The sequence below is a fragment of the Danio aesculapii genome, chromosome 20 (genome assembly GCF_903798145.1).
Source record: "Danio aesculapii chromosome 20, fDanAes4.1, whole genome shotgun sequence".
In the NCBI taxonomy this organism is placed as follows: domain Eukaryota; kingdom Metazoa; phylum Chordata; class Actinopteri; order Cypriniformes; family Danionidae; genus Danio; species Danio aesculapii.
Window position 1 is genome coordinate 21,373,362 of NC_079454.1, and position 19,512 is coordinate 21,392,873.

The following is a 19,512-nucleotide window of genomic DNA, read 5'->3' on the forward strand; positions in this document are numbered from 1 at the left end:
AAATTAATAGCTCTTCTGTAAAATTTTAATACAATATTTTCCCAAGTGATATTTAACAGAGCGAGACATTTTTACAGTATTTCCTTTATAGTTTTTCTTCTGGAGAACGCAGCATTTATTTAACGTTTTTAATTTATCGTCAATATTTTTGCCACCTTAATTTTTTTCCATATCGGTTACAGAACATTGTGTTTCAAAGAATTAATACTTATTTACCTAATTAACCTAGTTAAGTTGCATTTTAAGCTGAACACTGGTATCTTGCAATATAACTAGTAAAATATGTACTGTCATCATGGCAAAGACAAAAGAATTGAGTTATTAGTTATTAAAACTATTATGTTTACAAATGTGATGAAAGAAAATCTCTCCTTTAAACAGCACTTGGGAAATATTTGAAAAAGCATAAAAAATTCACAGGAGGGCTAATAATTTTGTCTTCAATTGTACATGTAGTGTAAACAAGATACAGTAAAACTTATAGTGTTATAGTTAAAAAAGGGTCAATTCCGAAATGTTCCAATACTGTTTCAATAGCGTGTACCCGCAATAAGATAATAATCATGTTTACAAAATAGTAGTGTAAGTAATATTGTGCACATTTTTCCAAACAAGTGTTTGATTTTAGATTATAAGAGACACTTACAGTTTGAGGGGGGAAATTCTTGCTCTAAAAGTCTTGAACCAATCATTTCAAGACATTAATAATTGTTGTGTATTGGTTTTAATGTGCAGTTCATGTTTCGTCAAGAAAGACATTACTGGTAATGTTAATATCACACAAAAGAATATCGTTGACAACATTTTCTTTAGTATAATGTGTTTTCCCTTCTCAATATTTTTGGTTTTGGTTTTCCACCACAATAACAATAACACAAAAAGAAAACATGTACTGAACATTTGTGGTATGCTCTCCATGGGATAAAACCCATGCATAATTCACTGAAATGCACTAGGAATCTTGAGTTTTTTTCCTCCAAATCCACACATCTCTTTTGAAGTTTTCACATGAATGCTTTAAAATGTCTGATTTCACGCCCAATCCTTGCAGTGTTTACTGGAATGTTTCTAAAACAGGTGTCAAAATGGCTAAATCCTCTTTCTCTTTTGTATACCCTCATGATAAAGAAGTGTACTATACTTTAAATTCAGTTTATGAAGTATACTTAAATTATGTTGAAGTATATATTAAATATACTTCATGTATTAGTATGTGTACTAGTAATATACTATGTATACTAAATATACTACAGTATGTGCTAGTAATATACTAGTATTTGAATATCATTGGGATTAAATTGGCCCACTTTTTTAGTATATACTGTAGAAGCATACATGTTTATGAGTACTATAACAGCAGTACATTTTAAGTGCACAAGTTTTATATGAACCAAAGACAATTTTTAGTTTATTTGTACAGAAAGTGAACCAATGAGTGCACTACTTGCACACAAACCTGCAACCTTTGGATCATAAGTCTGATTTTCTAACAACTACGCAACAAATAGAGAATACTTTCACTCCTTGCAATTTTAAACTTGAAGTTGTTTCAGGGATAAGGCTTAATTCTAGACTGCATGTTTGAGTTGTCTAAAATAACAGTCAGTGACATATCTTAAAATATGTCAAGGATATTGTTTTGTCTGAAGATGCACACCAGTATGGTGTTTCTCTCATTTTTACATTTCAGTAAGTACTTAAAAAGTAGACAGAAAGTACGCTTGAATAAGCTTCTTTTACACATAATCACCCAGTATTCCAGTTACAGTAATACACACTTCTCATTAAGGCAGAATATGTTACATAATATATGATATTTAAAAAAAAACAATGTTATATTGATATATATAGCAAGTATTCTGTTAATGTTTGTTATTTTATGTTTTTACAAAATTAATTTTTAATATTAAATGGTTAAACGGTGAGTAGGGAAGCAAAATGCCTCATAACCCATTTTTAAACTGTTTGATATTATGTTATACACTCACCGGTCACTTTATTAGGTACACCTGTCCAACTACTTAACGCAAATTTCTAATCAGCCAATCACATGGCAGCAACTCAATGCATTTAGGCATGTAGACATGGTCAAGACGATCTGCTGCAGTTTAAAGCGAGCATCAGAATGGGGAAGAAAGGTGATTTAAGTGACTTTGAACGTGGCATGGTTGTTGGTGCTAGACAGGCTGGTCTAAGTATTTCAGAAACTGCTGATCTGCTGGGATTTTCACACACAACCATCTCTAGGATTTACAGAGAATAGTCCGAAAAGAGAAAATATCCAGTGAGGGGCAGTTCTGTAGGCACAAATGCCATGTTGATGCCATAGGTCAGAGGTGAATGGCCGACTGGTTCAAGCTGATTGAAAGGCGACAGTAACTCAAATAACCACTCGTTGCAACCGAGGTTTGCGGAAGAGCATCTCTGAATGCACAACACATCAAACCTTGAGGCAGATGGGCTACAGCAGCAGAAAACCACACTGGGTGCCACTCCTGTCAGCTAAAAACAGGAAACTGAGGCTAAAATTCACACAGGCTCACCAAAATTGGACAATAGAAGACTGGAAAAACATTGCCTGGTCTGATGAGTCTCGATTTCTGCTGTGACATTCGGATGGTAGGGTCAGGATTTGACGCCAACAACATAAAAGCATGGATCCATCCTGCCTTGTATCATTGGTTTAGGCTAGTGGTGGTGGTGTTATGGTGTGGGGGATATTTTCTTGGCACACTTTGGGCTCATTATTTCCAACTGTGCATCGTGTCAATGCCACAGCCTGCCTGAGTATTGTTGCTGACCATGTCCATCTCTTTATGACCACAGTGTACCCATGATGGGAGATTCACATCATGGATGTGCAGCTGGCGAATCTGCAGCAACTGCGTGATGCTATCATGTCAATATGGACCAAATCTCTAAGCAAAATTTCCAGTACTTTGTTGAATCTATGCCACAAAGGATTAAGGCAGTTCTGAAGACAACCAACCTTGTACTAGTAAGGTGTATAACATATATGTTATGTATAAAATATTTTAAATTGATTGGTTACATGCTTACACATTAGCGGAAGTTTCTTCCATACACACAAAGCATCATGGGATGTAGGAAAACAGTGAATACATCATAAGACTGGAGAATAAAAGTTCAAATATTAAACAAAAAGGCAAAATGTATGAACTTATTCATTTATTTTTTTAAATGACGACCTGTACATAACTTTTAAATCCTCCCATTCACTTTCAATGTAAACCTCTCATCATAACTTTGGGCTCTGGCAAATAGAACTTAAAAGAAAATTACAATTCTTGACAAAAAAAAATTACAGAGTAAGTGCAAAGATGGTTGGCATTACTTCATTAACTATATTAACTATATCTGCTATTGTCTGCCAGACCATGATGTCAAAACTAACAAATAAAATGTGTCACCGAGCTACCAGCTACAACTGGTTTGAGTGAACTGCATGAAAACCCCTTATTGGGTATTCAAACAATTCAAACAATTGAGCGCTTGAACCGAAAACAATCCCTTCAAGCCAAGTCTCAGATACACAGCTCAATCGAAAAAACAAAAACAAAGGGATGTAAAGAACGGGGCCTTCGGTTCAGTTGTATAACTTATTGTCACTAAATGAAATGGAAGTGACGTGGCGTTTTAGAAAAGATCTAAATTTAAATATTTGATGTTCATTATAGAATCGTAACCTCATTAACAGTGCGCAGCACTGGTAAACACTGCTTTATCAGGACATCAAATAGACTGTGAGAGAACAACAAATCAATCGAGGGTCATACATTATTCATGGAAGATTTGCACGAGCATAGAGAAATGTGACATGACCGTAGCACTGTGTGTCCTTCGGGGTGTAAAGGATATGTTGTATATGTTTGTTTTTCTCATGAAAGTTTCATTTACACCACAGGTTGCCTGATTCATTATTCAATGAACTGGACAGGTGATATGGTTGTCACATGCCATTTAGCTAAACCAAAATATCCAGTTACCAAAAATTTCCAAGTTCATCACTTTACAAAATGTAAAGCTTTGCCTGCCCATTGTGTTATTTGTTGTGAATTTGTTTCCTTTCATACTATAAAGCTGAATGGCGAAACACTTTCCTTCATATTATCATGCTAACAACAGATACTAGTACAAATAATACACAAGTTTGACTGTGTAGATAGAAAAAAAGCACTTGTTGATTTTAGAAAGCAACATATTCTTTCAGTCACTGTGACCAACATCCTGTGGTCTGTACGATCATTTGGTCTTCTCAAACAGGTTGGAACATGTTCATATTTTTACAAGACTTAGCAACAAGTCTGTCAACACAGTATCTTACAACAATCTCCCTTGGTGGAGGTCATTGGTATTGTAATCTATGAAGGAAAAATAAATAATCTGTGGCTGATGTCAGTTGTGCCTCAGTTCGGGAGCTATGTAGCTGAAGTCTTGAAAACCTTCCTGATGGAATGGGAAAAGGCTTTCCTCTATGGGTGTGAGACAGGGCTCCTCTTGGGTGAAGTCAGGGTCAAAGTTGTTTACATCCTCGATGGAATTCTGCGAAACAAAATCAAAATGTTGTATTCACATTTGTTCAGGAAAGTGCCCCTGAAACCAAAGCTACATTTCGGTACACGACAACAATATAGTAAACACTATATTCGATTTTTTGTCTTGTTTCTAGCCCAAATATCTAAAAAGTCTTACACCAAGAAAACTTTTCTAGAAAAGCAAAGCTTATTGCGCTCTATTTTAAAAATCTAGGCTAGCTTGCTAGATTTTGCTATTTTAAGGACGGAAAAATACACTCTGCGCCACCGCGCATGGTCTAACAGGGTTGTGCTTATTCTCTTAATGAGTGATGAGTGTGATTTGAGCATGACGTGCTTTAAACCAATCAGCATCTCATCTCCCATGCTCTGCGCTGAACTTTAGACCAGCTTTCAGTTGGTCAATGGCACAGTCCATTTCAGTTCTTCAAAATAGCAACGTGTCAACAACACACCTCCTTTATATACCAGCACGCCCATGAGTGCACAAAGTGGTGCAAATGTATTTTTACTATTTAAACAACATGGCGCAAAATCTGAAAATTAGGGTTGCGCTGGTCTGACAATAGCAACAAATCGCACCAAACACGTCTTGTGCCTTATTGCGCCGGGTGTGAGATAGTCTATTGTGTCTTGTTATTGTGTCTGCCAACGGGCTAAGCAAAAAATTCTTGTTGTTCCTTTTGACATGCTTGTTTTAAGGAAAAACTCACTTTTTTAAACAAGACAATGTTTTGCTTGTCAAGAAAATGGTTCTTGATTTAAGATTTTTTTCATATATATTTGGACTAGAAACAATACAAAAAATTTAAGTAAGAAAATATTTTTTGCAGTGAAAACCTAAAACGTTTTTCCCCTTGTGTTTCAAAAAGATTTCATGTTTACACCACAACGGTTTCAATGTGCATTCACACATCCTCAAAAATGGCCAAACAAATCTGTTTTACACATGCATTACCAGTATTTGGCACCTTGTTATAAAACAGAACATCTAAAGAAGTGATGACGTGTAATCTTCGTTGTTGGTTGTAATGGTAGAAAGAAAGAAAGAAAGAAAGAAAGAAAGAAAGAAAGAAAGAAAGAAAGAAAGAAAGAAAGAAAGAAAGAGAGAAAAAGGAGAAATAAATAAATAAGAAACAGAAAAATTACAGACAGAAAAATAAAAAAAAGAAAAAAAAGATAGGCAGACAAAAGAAAAAAGAAAAAGACGGATAGATAGTTTAGATATAGTTATGCTTACTATTCGAGGTGTGAAAGGTGGTGTGATCTCTCGTCTGTACAACTTCTCCCAGTCCAGGCCTGTGAAGAAGGCGTGTGCAGTAATGGCCTCTTCTCCTCCATCACTGTCTATGCAGCCCAACCGACAGGCCGGGTCTCGAGTGAGCAACTGAGCGGAGGAGAGGAAACAGAAATCTTTAAGTTTTTAATCACAGTGCTGGAGAAGTGCACATGTGCTGCATTTTCAAATAAATGCAGTTTGGTTTGTTGATGTGTAGTCTAATGAAAGAACATGACTACATTTTTAACAGACATTATTATTATTAGACTAAATATTACTAAAGGATTGTCGTAGCTGTTTCTGAAAGTCAATAAATCAAGTTTCACAGATCAAACACACAATAAATGAGTATCGTCTACCAAAAGAAGGAACAGATTCTAAACTGCCTAAAAAGATTCAATATTTTTTGTTTGTACAACACAATTTCTTGGCAATTCGTATGAATTCCTACAATCTCATTCATACAATTTAGTATGGTTTGTTCAGCCTCCAATGATGGTTCGGTTTAGGGGCGGGGTAGGGTGCCATGCTACAACCCAGTACTGGGAAACACCCATACACTCTCATGCACTACAGATAATTTAGCTTACCCAATTCACCTGTACTGCATGTCTCTGAACTGTGGGGGAAACAGGAGCACCTGGAGGAAACCCATGCAAACACGGGGAGAACATGCAAACTCCACACAGAAATACCAACTCTCCCAACTGAGGCTGGAACCAGCAACCTTTTTTTCTGTGACAGTGCTACTTACTGTGCCACCGTGCCGCTAAATTACAGAAATTTACAGGAAATTGACATTTAATTAATTCTGTAATTTAGCAATTGTTATTTTAAGGTAAATTTCTGTTATTTAATGGTCGTTATTTAACTTTTTTCCCAGCTCCCCAGCTGCTGTAAAAAAACGTAAAATAACGATTTAATTTTACAGTGTACAAATTAGCCACTAAACTGATAAAAGGTAAAATAGTTGCATTTCCTTGTGAGATCAGGCTGGTTTGTAACACATTTGCATTACGCAAGCTGTTGATTTTCACTGGCTGCCCACCAACAGTGTCTACTTTTAACCCAAAACATTGTACTTGACTGTAGTTGAGCTGCTTTTCCACTGTATTTGGCTGACTTTGGTTTGGTTTTGCTCTGGTTGGATTGCATTTCCACTGCAGTTTAGTGTCGAATAAAGTGGGTGGGATTATTGCTATAGTTGTGCTGCCTCTACTGCCGTGACATCTTTATAAACGTGACATAAACAAAAACGATACTACAGATGGAATGGAGTTCTTTTATTTATATATAGCAGGATTGATGTCTCATGCCACAAATCAAATGCCGCTGAAAGTGATGATTGTCTCTGACCAGTGATCAGCAGTGTGTATTACATCACAGTTGGTTCTCGCTTGGAAACTCACCCGAGGTAGTACTAAAAAAAGTACCAAGTACTAGATATGGAATGTAGTGGAAAGGGCCCCTAAAGGGAGTCGTATTGAACTGAATCATGTCATACCATGTAGTGTAAAAAGCAAATGAGTTTATGTTCTCAGCATATGGAGAAGACACTGTTTTCTGTAGAGCATAAACCAATCTACTGAATGAAGAAATGTCTCAAACTGATAGTAAGACTCACTATATCGGTTTCATATCACTTGTGTTCTCAAGTGCTTTCATAAGCTCTGGAGCTGAAATTCAGTTATGGAAACTGGCACTTAATCTTTTGTCCAATCAGAGAAGACTACGCTGTCAAAAAGGCGGGGCTTAGAGAAACCAGATCCTTGAACCAATAGTTTCAGACATAGAGAAAATAGCTAGAATATTAAATATGTTTTTTTAATCATCAACCTATTATAGGAGATATCTGGAATAAAAATAGAATACTTTAAAGCAGGGGTCCCCAACTTTTTTATCATTACAGACTGGTCAACGATCAACTATTTTACTGGGGGTACCGGCGGGGGGCAGGGAGATTGGCAGTGGTTCATAGGTTGCTAAAATTACAAAGCACTGCAGTGTTTGGGTGCTCTGTGTGTGTTTGAGATGATTCAACTACCAAAATGTGTATATTCCATACAAAGTGTGAAGCTAATCGTTCAGATCTTGTCAAGTGATTCGCGGCATTCATTCATCTGTAAGCATCTGGAAGGCACGAGCACGCTGCGCGTACGCGCAAGCCACACACCTCCATTGGAAATAACAAACTTGTGCGACTCTAGGTAAGACGCGATATGCGTCATTTGCAATCTCCAGCAGTTGATCTTCTTGGTGGATTTATCTGATTTGTTGACAAATGGGTTGCGGATTCATTCCTTAGCAGTTCGCGGGTCCTTTACTGGGTCTTTTCCCCTTAGCAAAGAAATTTTCCAAAGACGTTAGCTTCTTACTCTATGTGCTGCTTGTGGGTTGAATTTGATCGCTCGAGTGACTGAGATGTAACGGAGAGAATATGTTTTCAAAATAAAAGATTTCAAAATAAAAGATTTTTCAAAAAAAAGTCAGTTTCAGATAATGAATAAAACCAAAATAATCAATGATTTCTTGTGCAGCACGGTACCAACTGATCCACAGACTGGTCCACGGCCCGGTGGTTGAGGACCACTGCTTTAAAGCAGCAAAATAAGAGTGGCTTAATTGCAAATAATATGGGGTCACTTTATTCGAGATAAGCTGGAAGTCATATACCTATGTCTTTTAACCAGGCAACAATGGTCTTTGTCATTCTGTTCTGCACAGTTTACCATCCACAATGCTGCACAAACCAGACCTAAGCCTTTGAAAAGGAGACAGTGATATTAGGGACATTACTCCACTAATGCGCGAAGACCTCTATTTAGTCACATGATGTTAATCCCTTTACCATGACACAGCTCTTTAACCCTTCACGGGGGACAATAGAGCTTATGTAATGACACACAAAGGGCAGAGAGAGTCTGTGATAGTGATCTTGGGTCTTTAGCAGGATGAAACAGCAGAAGTGGAGGGTCTGCCAACAGGCTGTGCTCTCTGCTGCAAATAAGGCTCCTGTTTACCGGTGCTTACAGCTTGCCAAGACCCTCAGAGCTGCCTCTCGATGGCATTAGCCAAGAAACGTGCTGTCTCAGATTTCCTAAATGAAGCTTTGAGGTCATTCTGGAGAAAATAGAAATTAGACTTTGCACAAACTCCTGTTCTGTCTCGAGAGTTGATGCTTTGTATTTATGTAAATGTTTTGGCAATAAATGATGACAAAGGAGGAGAAACAGTGGGGTTAATCCTGAGACGTCACTGCCAGGAAAGTCACAGATTTCCCAACATAGCTGCTTGAGATGTAAGTTGAGACACAGGGTCGTGTCCTTAGCATAAAAGGAAATTAGTTTAGGGAAAGTCAAACACACATACTTGTGCAAAACAATGGATTTCATTCAATAGATGCCTCTGAGTATGTTTGCATGTGAAGTTATAGTCAAGCTGCCGGGTCTTTTTTTGTGGAGCCGAGTTAATTACATAAAATAGACTTGGATCTAATAGTTTCACACAGACAAGGAGATGAATCACATTTTTTATCTGTGGAGAAAAAAAAAATCCCAGTATTACTTTCTCCTTAATAATAACGATGATGCATTTTATTTAATGGCACCTTTTAGAACATCCAAGACATACAAAAAGTGTGCAATAACGGCTCTTAAATATGTTATTAAAAAGCCTGAATAAAAGACAAGTCTAAAGACAATTTCTGAAAGTCAAAAGGCAATCTCTGTTGTGAATATCAACGGGAAGGGAGTCCCATAGGTGGCAGGCAGCATAACTAAAACATCTGGCACCCATGCAAGTAGGTCAAATCACAAGAGAAAGTAAAGGTCAACATCAGAGAGCACATGAAGTACACATGAAGAATCTGTTTGAGGTAGTAAGGTGTAAGATTATGAAGTGCCTTGTAAGTGAGTAACAAGATGTTGAAATCAATGTGATGCTTTACTGGAAGCCAGTGTACCTGCTGAAGAGCTGAGATATGTGCTCAGTAGAAGGTGAACTAGAAAGAACACAAGATGCAGATTTCTGGACCAACTGGGAGAGCTATTAGATGTTTTTCTATTTAGACAGAACAGATCAAGTGCCTTTAAGGTCTCAGTGTTGTTACCTTTCAGCTTAAGGATGATAGCTGAAAGTCAAGCTTTCATTTCAGCTAAACAACTGGACAAAAATAGTGAAGGAAACAATCCAGTTTGGCAGACAGGTAAAGTTTGGGTGTCATCAGCATAACAATGGGAATGATAACCATGCCTCCTTAAAATGTAACCAAAAGAAAACAAATAATGAACAGAAAAGGGCCCAAAACAGAACCCTGGGGCACACCAATAGTCACTGTAGATGTTCATGATCTGAAAGTGCAGCTGCTGCCTTCTGGAATCTCTGGAATTGATTATATTGTAAAATACAGATGCAAGCAGCAATTAAGGGGCCAAGCAGTCCAGAGGAGAATAGGCAAAAAAGTCCAGAGAAAGAATCAGTTATCTTCCTTATGGTCTGAAGAGAATCTGAGTTGAACTTGGTGAAAACCAATTAGGGTTGGGTATCATTTGGGGTTGATTTGATAATTTGGTGCTAAAGCGATACCTTTAAAACGGTACCGGTGCCTGAACCAATACTTTTGAGCCACAGAATTATGGTGGATGACTCTAGAAACATCTTTTATTTGACAAAAAAATTTAAATCATTTTAATTGAACAATATAATTAAAGTTTAAACTATACATCAATTCATATTTTATATCTTTGAATTGAATTGCATTAATATATTTCTTTCGATCATTTGTTTATAGCATGAATTTAAGATTTGCATTATGCAATGAACATTACATTAGCTTACTACTAGCCTGTAGAAAGGCTATCATTAATATCAGGAAACACCTTTTTTCTAGGGTTGGGGCTTGTGACTACATTTACATGGACCTCAGTAATCTAATTATATGCCTTAATCTAAGACAATCATATGATTAAGGTGTTTACATGAGTTGCTTTTTGACTGTTCCCTTCATGATCCCGTTTTACATGTTATAGCACATAGATTGATTAACATCGCGTCACACGTCATCAGGCTATCCACGTTTCTTCTGGAGTTTTGTGTAACTTTGGGTGTTTAATTTTTCATTTTTTGACTTTAACTGCAGTTCGGCAGTTTCACTTTCATTCAGCAACATAGTGTTCCTGCTACATGACAAACCGAGGTTGAGAATATAAAGTAAGGACTGGTGGAGGAGTGTTGTTTTAATGGAATTTGATACCACACACTGAATGGAAAGAAAAAACCTCCGCATTTTGTGATGCGGGTGTCTGTGGTCCCTTAAGGCAATCAAAAATCGCTGTTTACATGGTAGACTCTTAAAGAGTATTGTCTTAATCATGTTAAAATCAGAGTATTGGTGTCCATTTAACATACTCAATAAAAGTGCCAGATTATTATGCAAGCTGTCAAAGACATACCTATGTGTGCCTTTGATGTACCTCTTGATGCCTCTTATGTCCTTGTCGCAGCATCAGTGGCACCAAAATTAGGCACTGATTTCATATGCTGATTTGGTATGGTGCATACCAGTTACATAGTTACAGTTATGGGTTTCAGTACCCAACTCTAAAACCAAAAGTCTAGGAAGAGTTAGGAAAAACAGGTTTTCAATGATGTTTAATCAATTAAGGCACAATTGATGTCAATGTACTTGACATGATTCGTTGAATCTATCAAGACTTGCCTCATAACACTAGGCAAAATTAGTATAAAGTCATAAGTGAAGTATTAGTTATTAGAAACTTTGAGCACTTCCAAAGCATGGTCCTGAAGACACATACTGAGCTTCTTAACGATATGTAATGTGTTTGTAAAACGGAGCACTTTTTGCAAATTTTAAAATGCCCAACGATGAGAATGACTGACCTGGAAAAATTGAATATCATCTGACTTGACATGTTCCTCCAAATGTAAAGAGATTTTTAGACAAATGGTTCTGAATGTAAGAGCAAGTTCTTGCTATCACCAGACCACTAGGGAGCAGCGTGCCAAAATTGGGCCTGTAACCTCAGATCATGGTTATCATATAACACATGCTACGGTTGGTCGATATCTTATTGCGAAGATATATCTTCATGTCCACTCCCGCAACCTCATCATCAAAATATTTTGTGCGTTATTTGAAAATGACTTGACTAAATAACTTTCTTTGTAAAGTTTTTGATCAGCATCTGGCGAAAATCAGACAATCTGTCTAAAACGAGTTCAGTCAAATAGGTTTTACGAACAATTAAACTTAGCTAAAAAACAACCTTAATTTTTTTTTAATTTCAGTGTTTAATTGACTTGGCATGATTCAAGGAATCTGAGGACATTTTTTTCCACGTGAGCCTTAAAAAAGTGATTAAGCATGAGTGCAGCTATGGACAAACGGTGGGACTAGAGAGTTTGACTCAGAGGCTCCAAATTTATTGCGGTTAAAGTAGAGCCTGTCCTCTATCAGTGTGCCAAATTTCATATTTTCCTGCAAACAGTTCTATGTGCTTCCATAGATGTCCACAGCAGAAGAAGAACCGAGAGGGGTCTGGATGCAGACCTGGTGCAGTGCAATCTGAGCTGCATACAATGCTTTTTAATGCACTCACCTAACCCCACCCCTAACCCAACCCATCATAGTGACATCACTCACTCCATTGAGTGCATTGTGTCTGACATTGCATCGCTGGGTGATGCAATCTCAGCTTGCATCATAAAAGCTGCATCCAGATACTATTAGAAGAACCAGAACAGTTTTAATAGGTGTCTACTGTTTACAAGACATTTTATAAAGACAGATTTGTCCAACTGTCTTTTAAAGCACATTTAACCACTCAGATGCAAGCAGATGTTTTATCTAAGGATCCATACTCACTCCTTTAAGGATGTCCTCGGCCTCATAGCTGAGCCAGGATGAATAAATGATCTCGTCTTTGAGGATGCACTCAAACAGCTCGTCTTCAGTCTCTGCTTCAAATGGAGCGTGACCAGACAGCATCTCATAAAGAAGCACGCCAAGAGCCCACCAGTCCACAGATACGCCATACAGCTCCTCTTGGAGGATCTTAAAGAGACGCACAGAATAAAACATCGACGGGCAAACAGAACACACACAAACACGCATACACTCTTAGTGATGCTCACCTCAGGTGCAATGTAATCTGGAGTGCCACAAAAAGTACTTGTTAGTTTGCCATTGAAGATTTCCTCTTTGCACATGCCGAAATCTGCCAGTTTGCAGTGGCCATCTCTGTCTAGGAGAATATTGTCCAGTTTCAGGTCTCTTTGATAGAAAACACAAAACAGTTTTCTCCATTATTTCCATGTTGCGTTTAAATTATAAATGTGATATATTTTTTATATCAATATTTATTCATTCATTTTCCTTCAGGTTAGTTCCTCATTCGTCAGGGGTTGTCACAGTGGAATAAACTGCCAACTATTCCAGCATAAGTTTTACGCAGCGGATGCCCTTCCAGCTGCAACTCAGTACTGGGAAACACCCATACACTACCGCCAATTTTGTCTACCGAATTCCCTTATGGCGCATGTCTTTAGACTGTGGGGAAAACCGGAGCACCCGGAGGAAACCCATGTGAACACAGGGAGAACATGCAAACTCCACACAGAAATGACAACTGACCCAGCCGGAACTCAAACCTTCTTCCTGTGAGGTGACAGTGCTAACCTCCGAGCAACCATCAATATTTATTTTATTTTTAAATAAAAAAAATATTTTAATAAAATGTTTAAATGCCAAATAAGTTGTGCACTTTATCTTAAATGAAAAGTGATAGATCACCCAAAATGAAAATTCCATCTTCATTTATTTATTTTACTTGTCATAAACCTTTAATAAACATTTGATTTTCTTTCTTCTGCTGAACACAAAAGGAGATATTTTAAACCATGTCGAAAACCAGCAACCATTAACAACATGCTTCAAAATATAGTTTTTTTGTTTTTTTTTAAGCTTTAAACCTGAGGTATACACTACCTGGCAAAAGTCTTGTTGCCTATCCAAGTTTTAGGATCAACAAATAATAACTTGACTTTCCGTTGATCACTTGGCATTAGAAGTGGCTAATATGAAAGGCAAAGGCCTCTATATTACGCTTATTTTACCAAAATAAAATATGATCATGCCTTAATTTTTAGTTATTTAATTAGGACAGTAAGGCCTGACTTTGCTTAGACAAAAGTCTTGTCACTTAACAGAAATAATGTACAGTATAGAATATGAAGTCATGATGCAGTGGAAAAAGAATTAATATTGTGTATGACTCCCATGAGCTTGTAAGACTGCATCCATACATCTCTGCAATGACTCAAATAACTTATTAATAAAGTCATCTGGAATGGCAAAGAAAACGTTCTTGCAAGATTTCCAGAGTTCATCAGAATTCTTTGGATTAATTTTCAATGCCTCCTCCTTTATCTCATCACAGACATGCTTAATAATGTTAATGTCTGGTGACTGTGCTGGCCCATCCTGAAGTACCTTGACCTTTTTTGCTTTAATGTGGCTAAAATATGAGAAGCGCTATCCTGCTGAAGAATTTGCCCTCTCCTGTGGTTTGTAATGTAACGGGCAGCACAAATGTCTTGATACCTCAGGCTGTTGATGTTGCCATCTACTCTGCAGACCTCTCGCACGCCCCCATACTGAATGTAACCCCAAACCATGATTTTTCCTTCACCAAACTTGACTGATTTCAATGAGAATCTTGGGTCCATGCGAGTTCCAATAGGTGCTCTGCAGTATTTGTGATGACTGGGATGCAGTTCAACAGATGGTTTATCAGAAAAATCTACCTTCTGACACTTTCCCAAATCATCAACTTGAAGTCAAGTTATTATTATTTGTGCTTTTACAACTGGGATCGACGACAAGACGTCAGGTAGAGTATAACAACTATAATAGCATATCAATAATATTAAAATAGCACAAGGTGTAAACAAGCAGACATATTTTTCTTACACCTTCAATATAAAGTATATAGAAAGAAATCTTTTTTTAGATTAATAAAGTTTTAATTGCTAAATGTCATTACTTTTTTGTCAGACTTTGAGTAATTACAGATATCACAGATTATAATTCCACTGAAATAAAAAGATATCTGTTAAAATAGATTAAAACATCACAATTATACTTATTGGTTGGTAAAAGCTTTAATAAATGCTTTAAATGGGCAAGTTATTTTACAAAATGTTTTTTCTGCACTAGTTTTTGCATAAAAGGTGTTACAACTCCATGTTTCCAGTCATCATTTACTGGAAACGCAGTCTGTGATGTCACAAAACAAATGCAAATAAAAAAGAGCAAACACATTACACTGAAAAACAAACAGGGTTAACCGAGTTCCACTGGCTTTAACACACAATGACAAAATGAGTATGTAGAGCAAACGCTTACACGTGACACAAGGGTGTAAAGTAATGAGCATCAGAAGATCCAGTGGAAAAGAGAATGACGGACGGTAAATTGGGTGAACAGCTTCTTGTGGCCCAGGAAATTTCATTAGAACACAATTAACAGAGGACACATTGAGAGGTGACCTCTTTACTTAATAACTAGTTGTTAAAAGTGCGTGACTGTGCTGGATTACCCAGTAAAGAACAAAGGGTGGAGTGTCTTAAACACACTTGTCGTTCCGTCACTCATTTCTTCATTCAGCCAGGGTCTAATTACATAAGTTTATGAGCAGCACTGTAGCTCATTCATATAAAGGTGTACAGTATTTTCTCTGTGAATCGCCTAATTCTTTCTGTACTTTTGCACAAGTAAACAAGTCGAAGTAATAAAAGCAAATCACATTGGCTATTGGAAAGAATAGAGGTGCAATATTTGTAGTATTTTTCTTTCTTTTATTGCATGTGCACAGCATTGATTTAAGACATTATGGTTTTCATAAGACACTATGGTGCAGTATTTACTATTTCGTATTTACTAACATGAACTAAGTATGTACAATCTTGTGCAGCATTTATTAATCATTGTTCAACATTTAGTAGCATTAATAAAATCCAAAGTAGTGCTATAGTTGATATTATGTCATGCACATTTTCATTGGCCTATTAACTCTTGATTCTGATTGGCTGGTGTGAAATCATGGGTAGTTCCAGTCAGTTTTGATGTCAGCATCGGCCACAGTCACGGCGAGGGCTATGCGAAGTGCATACACGTGCGCTTGATGCAGAAGTATAATTATCCTTTACATGCTCATTGACCGGGAGCCCTAGGCTCAATTATCTCTGAGCTCAGGGCATAGGTGGCGTGTGTAAGTCTGAGGAAGGTTTAGCTTCCCCCTGGCCAGAGACCACGGAGATAGCAGCAAAGAAAAAAACTGCATTGAAAACATGTAACAGGTGTAAAGCGGAATATGATGTTGATGGTTAACAGAACACTTTAGTTTTTGTAAGTTTGTCAATCAAATTTAAAACCCCCCTCCACACAAAAATGGAACTGTCCAACTTCGCACTTTGCACTGATGAGCGCTGTTTTTGACTGGAGTTGGCAGCAACTCTGAAAATGAAACCAAAAGTGCTGGCCAGCAGACTTTTCTGATTTGCTGGTCAATGACATAAGTAATAAAATGACAAGTATTACGAGAGAGGTATAATAACATATTATTCTGGTTTAATTTGTTTTCAGCATTAAATGAAATGCCTTATTTTGGTAGTTGTAACGTAGTATTCTAGCCTAGTGTAGTAATCCTGTTTAGGAGATCATATTGAGTACTTGTATTACATTTCAAAGAAATATAACAGGACATATGTTGATCTTATTTGCAGTGTTGGGGAAAAGTAATAGGCCAACATTACAGTCTAAAGTCACATAAAAAGTAGCTAAATGTGTTAATTACTTTTTAAGGAAAGTAATGTGAAAGTATGTGTTATTTATATGCCTTTTTTAAGAGTAGTTTTAGGCTTATTACACTGGTTATTAATTAAGCATGAACTTAATATTTCATAAATGCGCATGATTCAGTATACTTGTACTTTACTTTAGTTCATCAAATGTAGGCCTATAGATTATTTGGTTGCATTTGAAACTTACTTTTGGTTACTTTTGAAACTACATTCTTCACTCGTCATCATTACTGATCTTTATGCTACTGGCGGATAATGATTTTGCATTTTAATTTTGTGAAGTGTTTTCTAGAGGGGTGATTAATGCAGCATAATGTTACAAAGTCAAGATTTTTAATTATGTTTTCATTTGTTTTTTGAAATAAGATAAATCTATTTGAAACAAACAATTACTCATGCTAGTTATTGGCTACTGGATCACCTTTACTCCGCAATAGTTGCCTCTAATTGAATTGCTAATAACTTTACCACAGCCCGTGATAATGCAAATAAACACCTAGATTATGTTGTCATATTTTCATGGTCTTTTTGTTGTTTCTAGTTCAATAAAAAAAATCAGTGTCCGAATCACAGTTTAAAAATGCTTATATTTATATATTTATTGCTGAATAACAAGTTTAGTTTTTGATTGGCTCTGTGACAAAGTGAATGATTTCGGATTCTTGACACATTTTTGCCATTTATTTATTTATTTTTTGCAAAAGGGTTGAATACTCAATGTCACTTGTTAAATCAATTACTATATTACCAGAGATCATTTGTTGAATATAATAGACGTTTGTTGATATGGGCGGTGCTTTTGTTGAAACCTCTTCTCTATCTTAGCCTTACCCTGGAGTTTGTTCACCCTCTGCCTATGGCTCAGGGTTCTCTCCCAGGACAGCGTGCCAAACCTGCTATTAATATTAAGCAATATCTAAGTGTGAACTCTTGAAATCTGCTTTCCCCAAACAACCGCAAGAACACAGAACTCGTCCTGTGAGAAATGAGATGCTTCTTGATGGTCACATGACCTTCACACATTTTTAATGGAAAATTACAAATTGCACAATACAAATGAAACAGATTTGAATACAAGTTTCAGCAAATAAACACCCTTAATGTGTTTATGCCTTTATTGAGATTTTCATGTTAATGTTTACTTTCAGCATTTAGTGAAACTCCTGAGATAAATAAGTTATATCTCTGAACTTTAATAATAAACAGGTATAAAATACTGCTCTTCCCACCTCCTTTATTCAGCCGCAATGACTTCTGGGACTTCTCGAGCAAGTTTTACGCTGAATTCTGCATCACCGTATCCTTGATTTTAAGAACACATCCGGGAACTTTCACACGTTCTCCATTTTTACGGTCTTGAGTATTGGAACTAAACTTTGGCGGTTGATGATGACGTTACACGAGAACACAGGGACACAAAATTGCTGAAGAACTCATTTTGAGAAACAGCTATACTGTTGTAGTAGTAGTAACCATTGTGACAGTAACTCAGTGACTGAGTTGCCGGAGCCTATAACCTGTGCTTCACCAGTGAGCTGATTGAGATTAATGTGCAAATATGGTCATAAGAATTTGCGAAGTGGTATATCTCACAGGTTACTATGAGCTATTAGATATGCCAGTGTCATTTACAGTACATACACACATTGAACTTTGTGCACGCTCTCTCTATCTGCCTATACAACTAAATATGACAGAATCAAAGTGGAGACTAGGAGATCTAATTCTATAACTGATGAAAATTTGCTTAAATATTGCCCTCTAAAGCTCATCGTTAAATTTGTTTGCGCATTATTCGAAAATGGTATGACTAATCAAATATCTTAGTCAAGTTTTCTGCAGTTACACACTAAACTTTATTTTCATGTGACAGCGGAGTAGAGGATCCATATGCAGTTTATTAAAGAAAGGTCTAAACATACAGGTCAAATCAGGAGCTCAGTCAAAAGTTAATGAACAGTAAGATTTTTTTCAATCAAGCCTGCATTTTTTGATCCAAAGTACAGCGAAAACAGTGAAATTTAAAAGTCTTACAGGTTACAATAAGCCCTTTCTATTTTAATACATTTTAAAATGACATTTTTCCTTTGATTTCAATGCTGAATATTTAGCATCATTTCACTAATTTTTAGTTACATAATCATAATCATTCATATATGATTTGCTTTTCATGAAATGTTTATTATTATTATTTATTAGCAGTTGACTGATATTTTTTTTTCAGAATTTTTTGTTGATTAGAAATATTTAAAGATTTAAACATTTATCTGAAATAAAAGTTTTTTTTTTAATTACACATCAAAAGCTTGGAGTCAGCAGCAAATCAGCAAAATATAATGATCTGTATTGGTTCTGTGACAATGAACAACTGAGTAACTAAAAATAAAAAAAATAAAATAAAAATTAATGTAAATTTATGAAGCAATTGTCCGCTCAATGCATTAATAAATTTATATTTTAAATATCTTTATGAATGTTTTTGAGACATCAGACTTTCAATGGGTTACCTAATAACATAAAAAGTGCTTTGATTAATAATATCTTCACTCATTTTCCAAAGAAGAGCTCATTTCTTATGAGTTTAGGATGACATGAATACAGAATTTCCCATTTTGGGATGATCTAATCCTGCACTTCACTCTTCCTGCTCTTCACGAACAGACACATGCAAAGACTCACGCTCGCAGTGTCGGAAGGTTGGCACTGTCAAAAAATAACAGCGTGGCAGACTTACCAGTCTACCCAAACCTGGGCAACCGGCCCAAATCTGCAGCTGGAGAACCAACAAAACCATTA

General features: G+C 36.5%; 1 protein-coding gene across 2 annotated transcripts in view; it reads right to left on the minus strand.

Moving 5' to 3' along the window:
* Positions 1-3,174: 3,174 nt before the first annotated feature.
* Positions 3,175-19,512, minus strand: part of prkchb (protein kinase C, eta, b) — a 53,383-nt gene continuing 37,045 nt past the window's right edge. For both annotated transcript variants that reach the window (XM_056481428.1, XM_056481427.1), the window contains exons 11-14: positions 12,988-13,126; positions 12,719-12,907; positions 5,797-5,943; positions 3,175-4,563 (exon numbers count right to left, since the gene is read on the minus strand). In XM_056481428.1, coding sequence (XP_056337403.1) covers positions 4,417-4,563; positions 5,797-5,943; positions 12,719-12,907; positions 12,988-13,126 — 622 coding nt within the window. In that variant the 3' untranslated portion in view covers positions 3,175-4,416. The remainder of the gene's footprint in view (positions 4,564-5,796; positions 5,944-12,718; positions 12,908-12,987; positions 13,127-19,512) is intronic.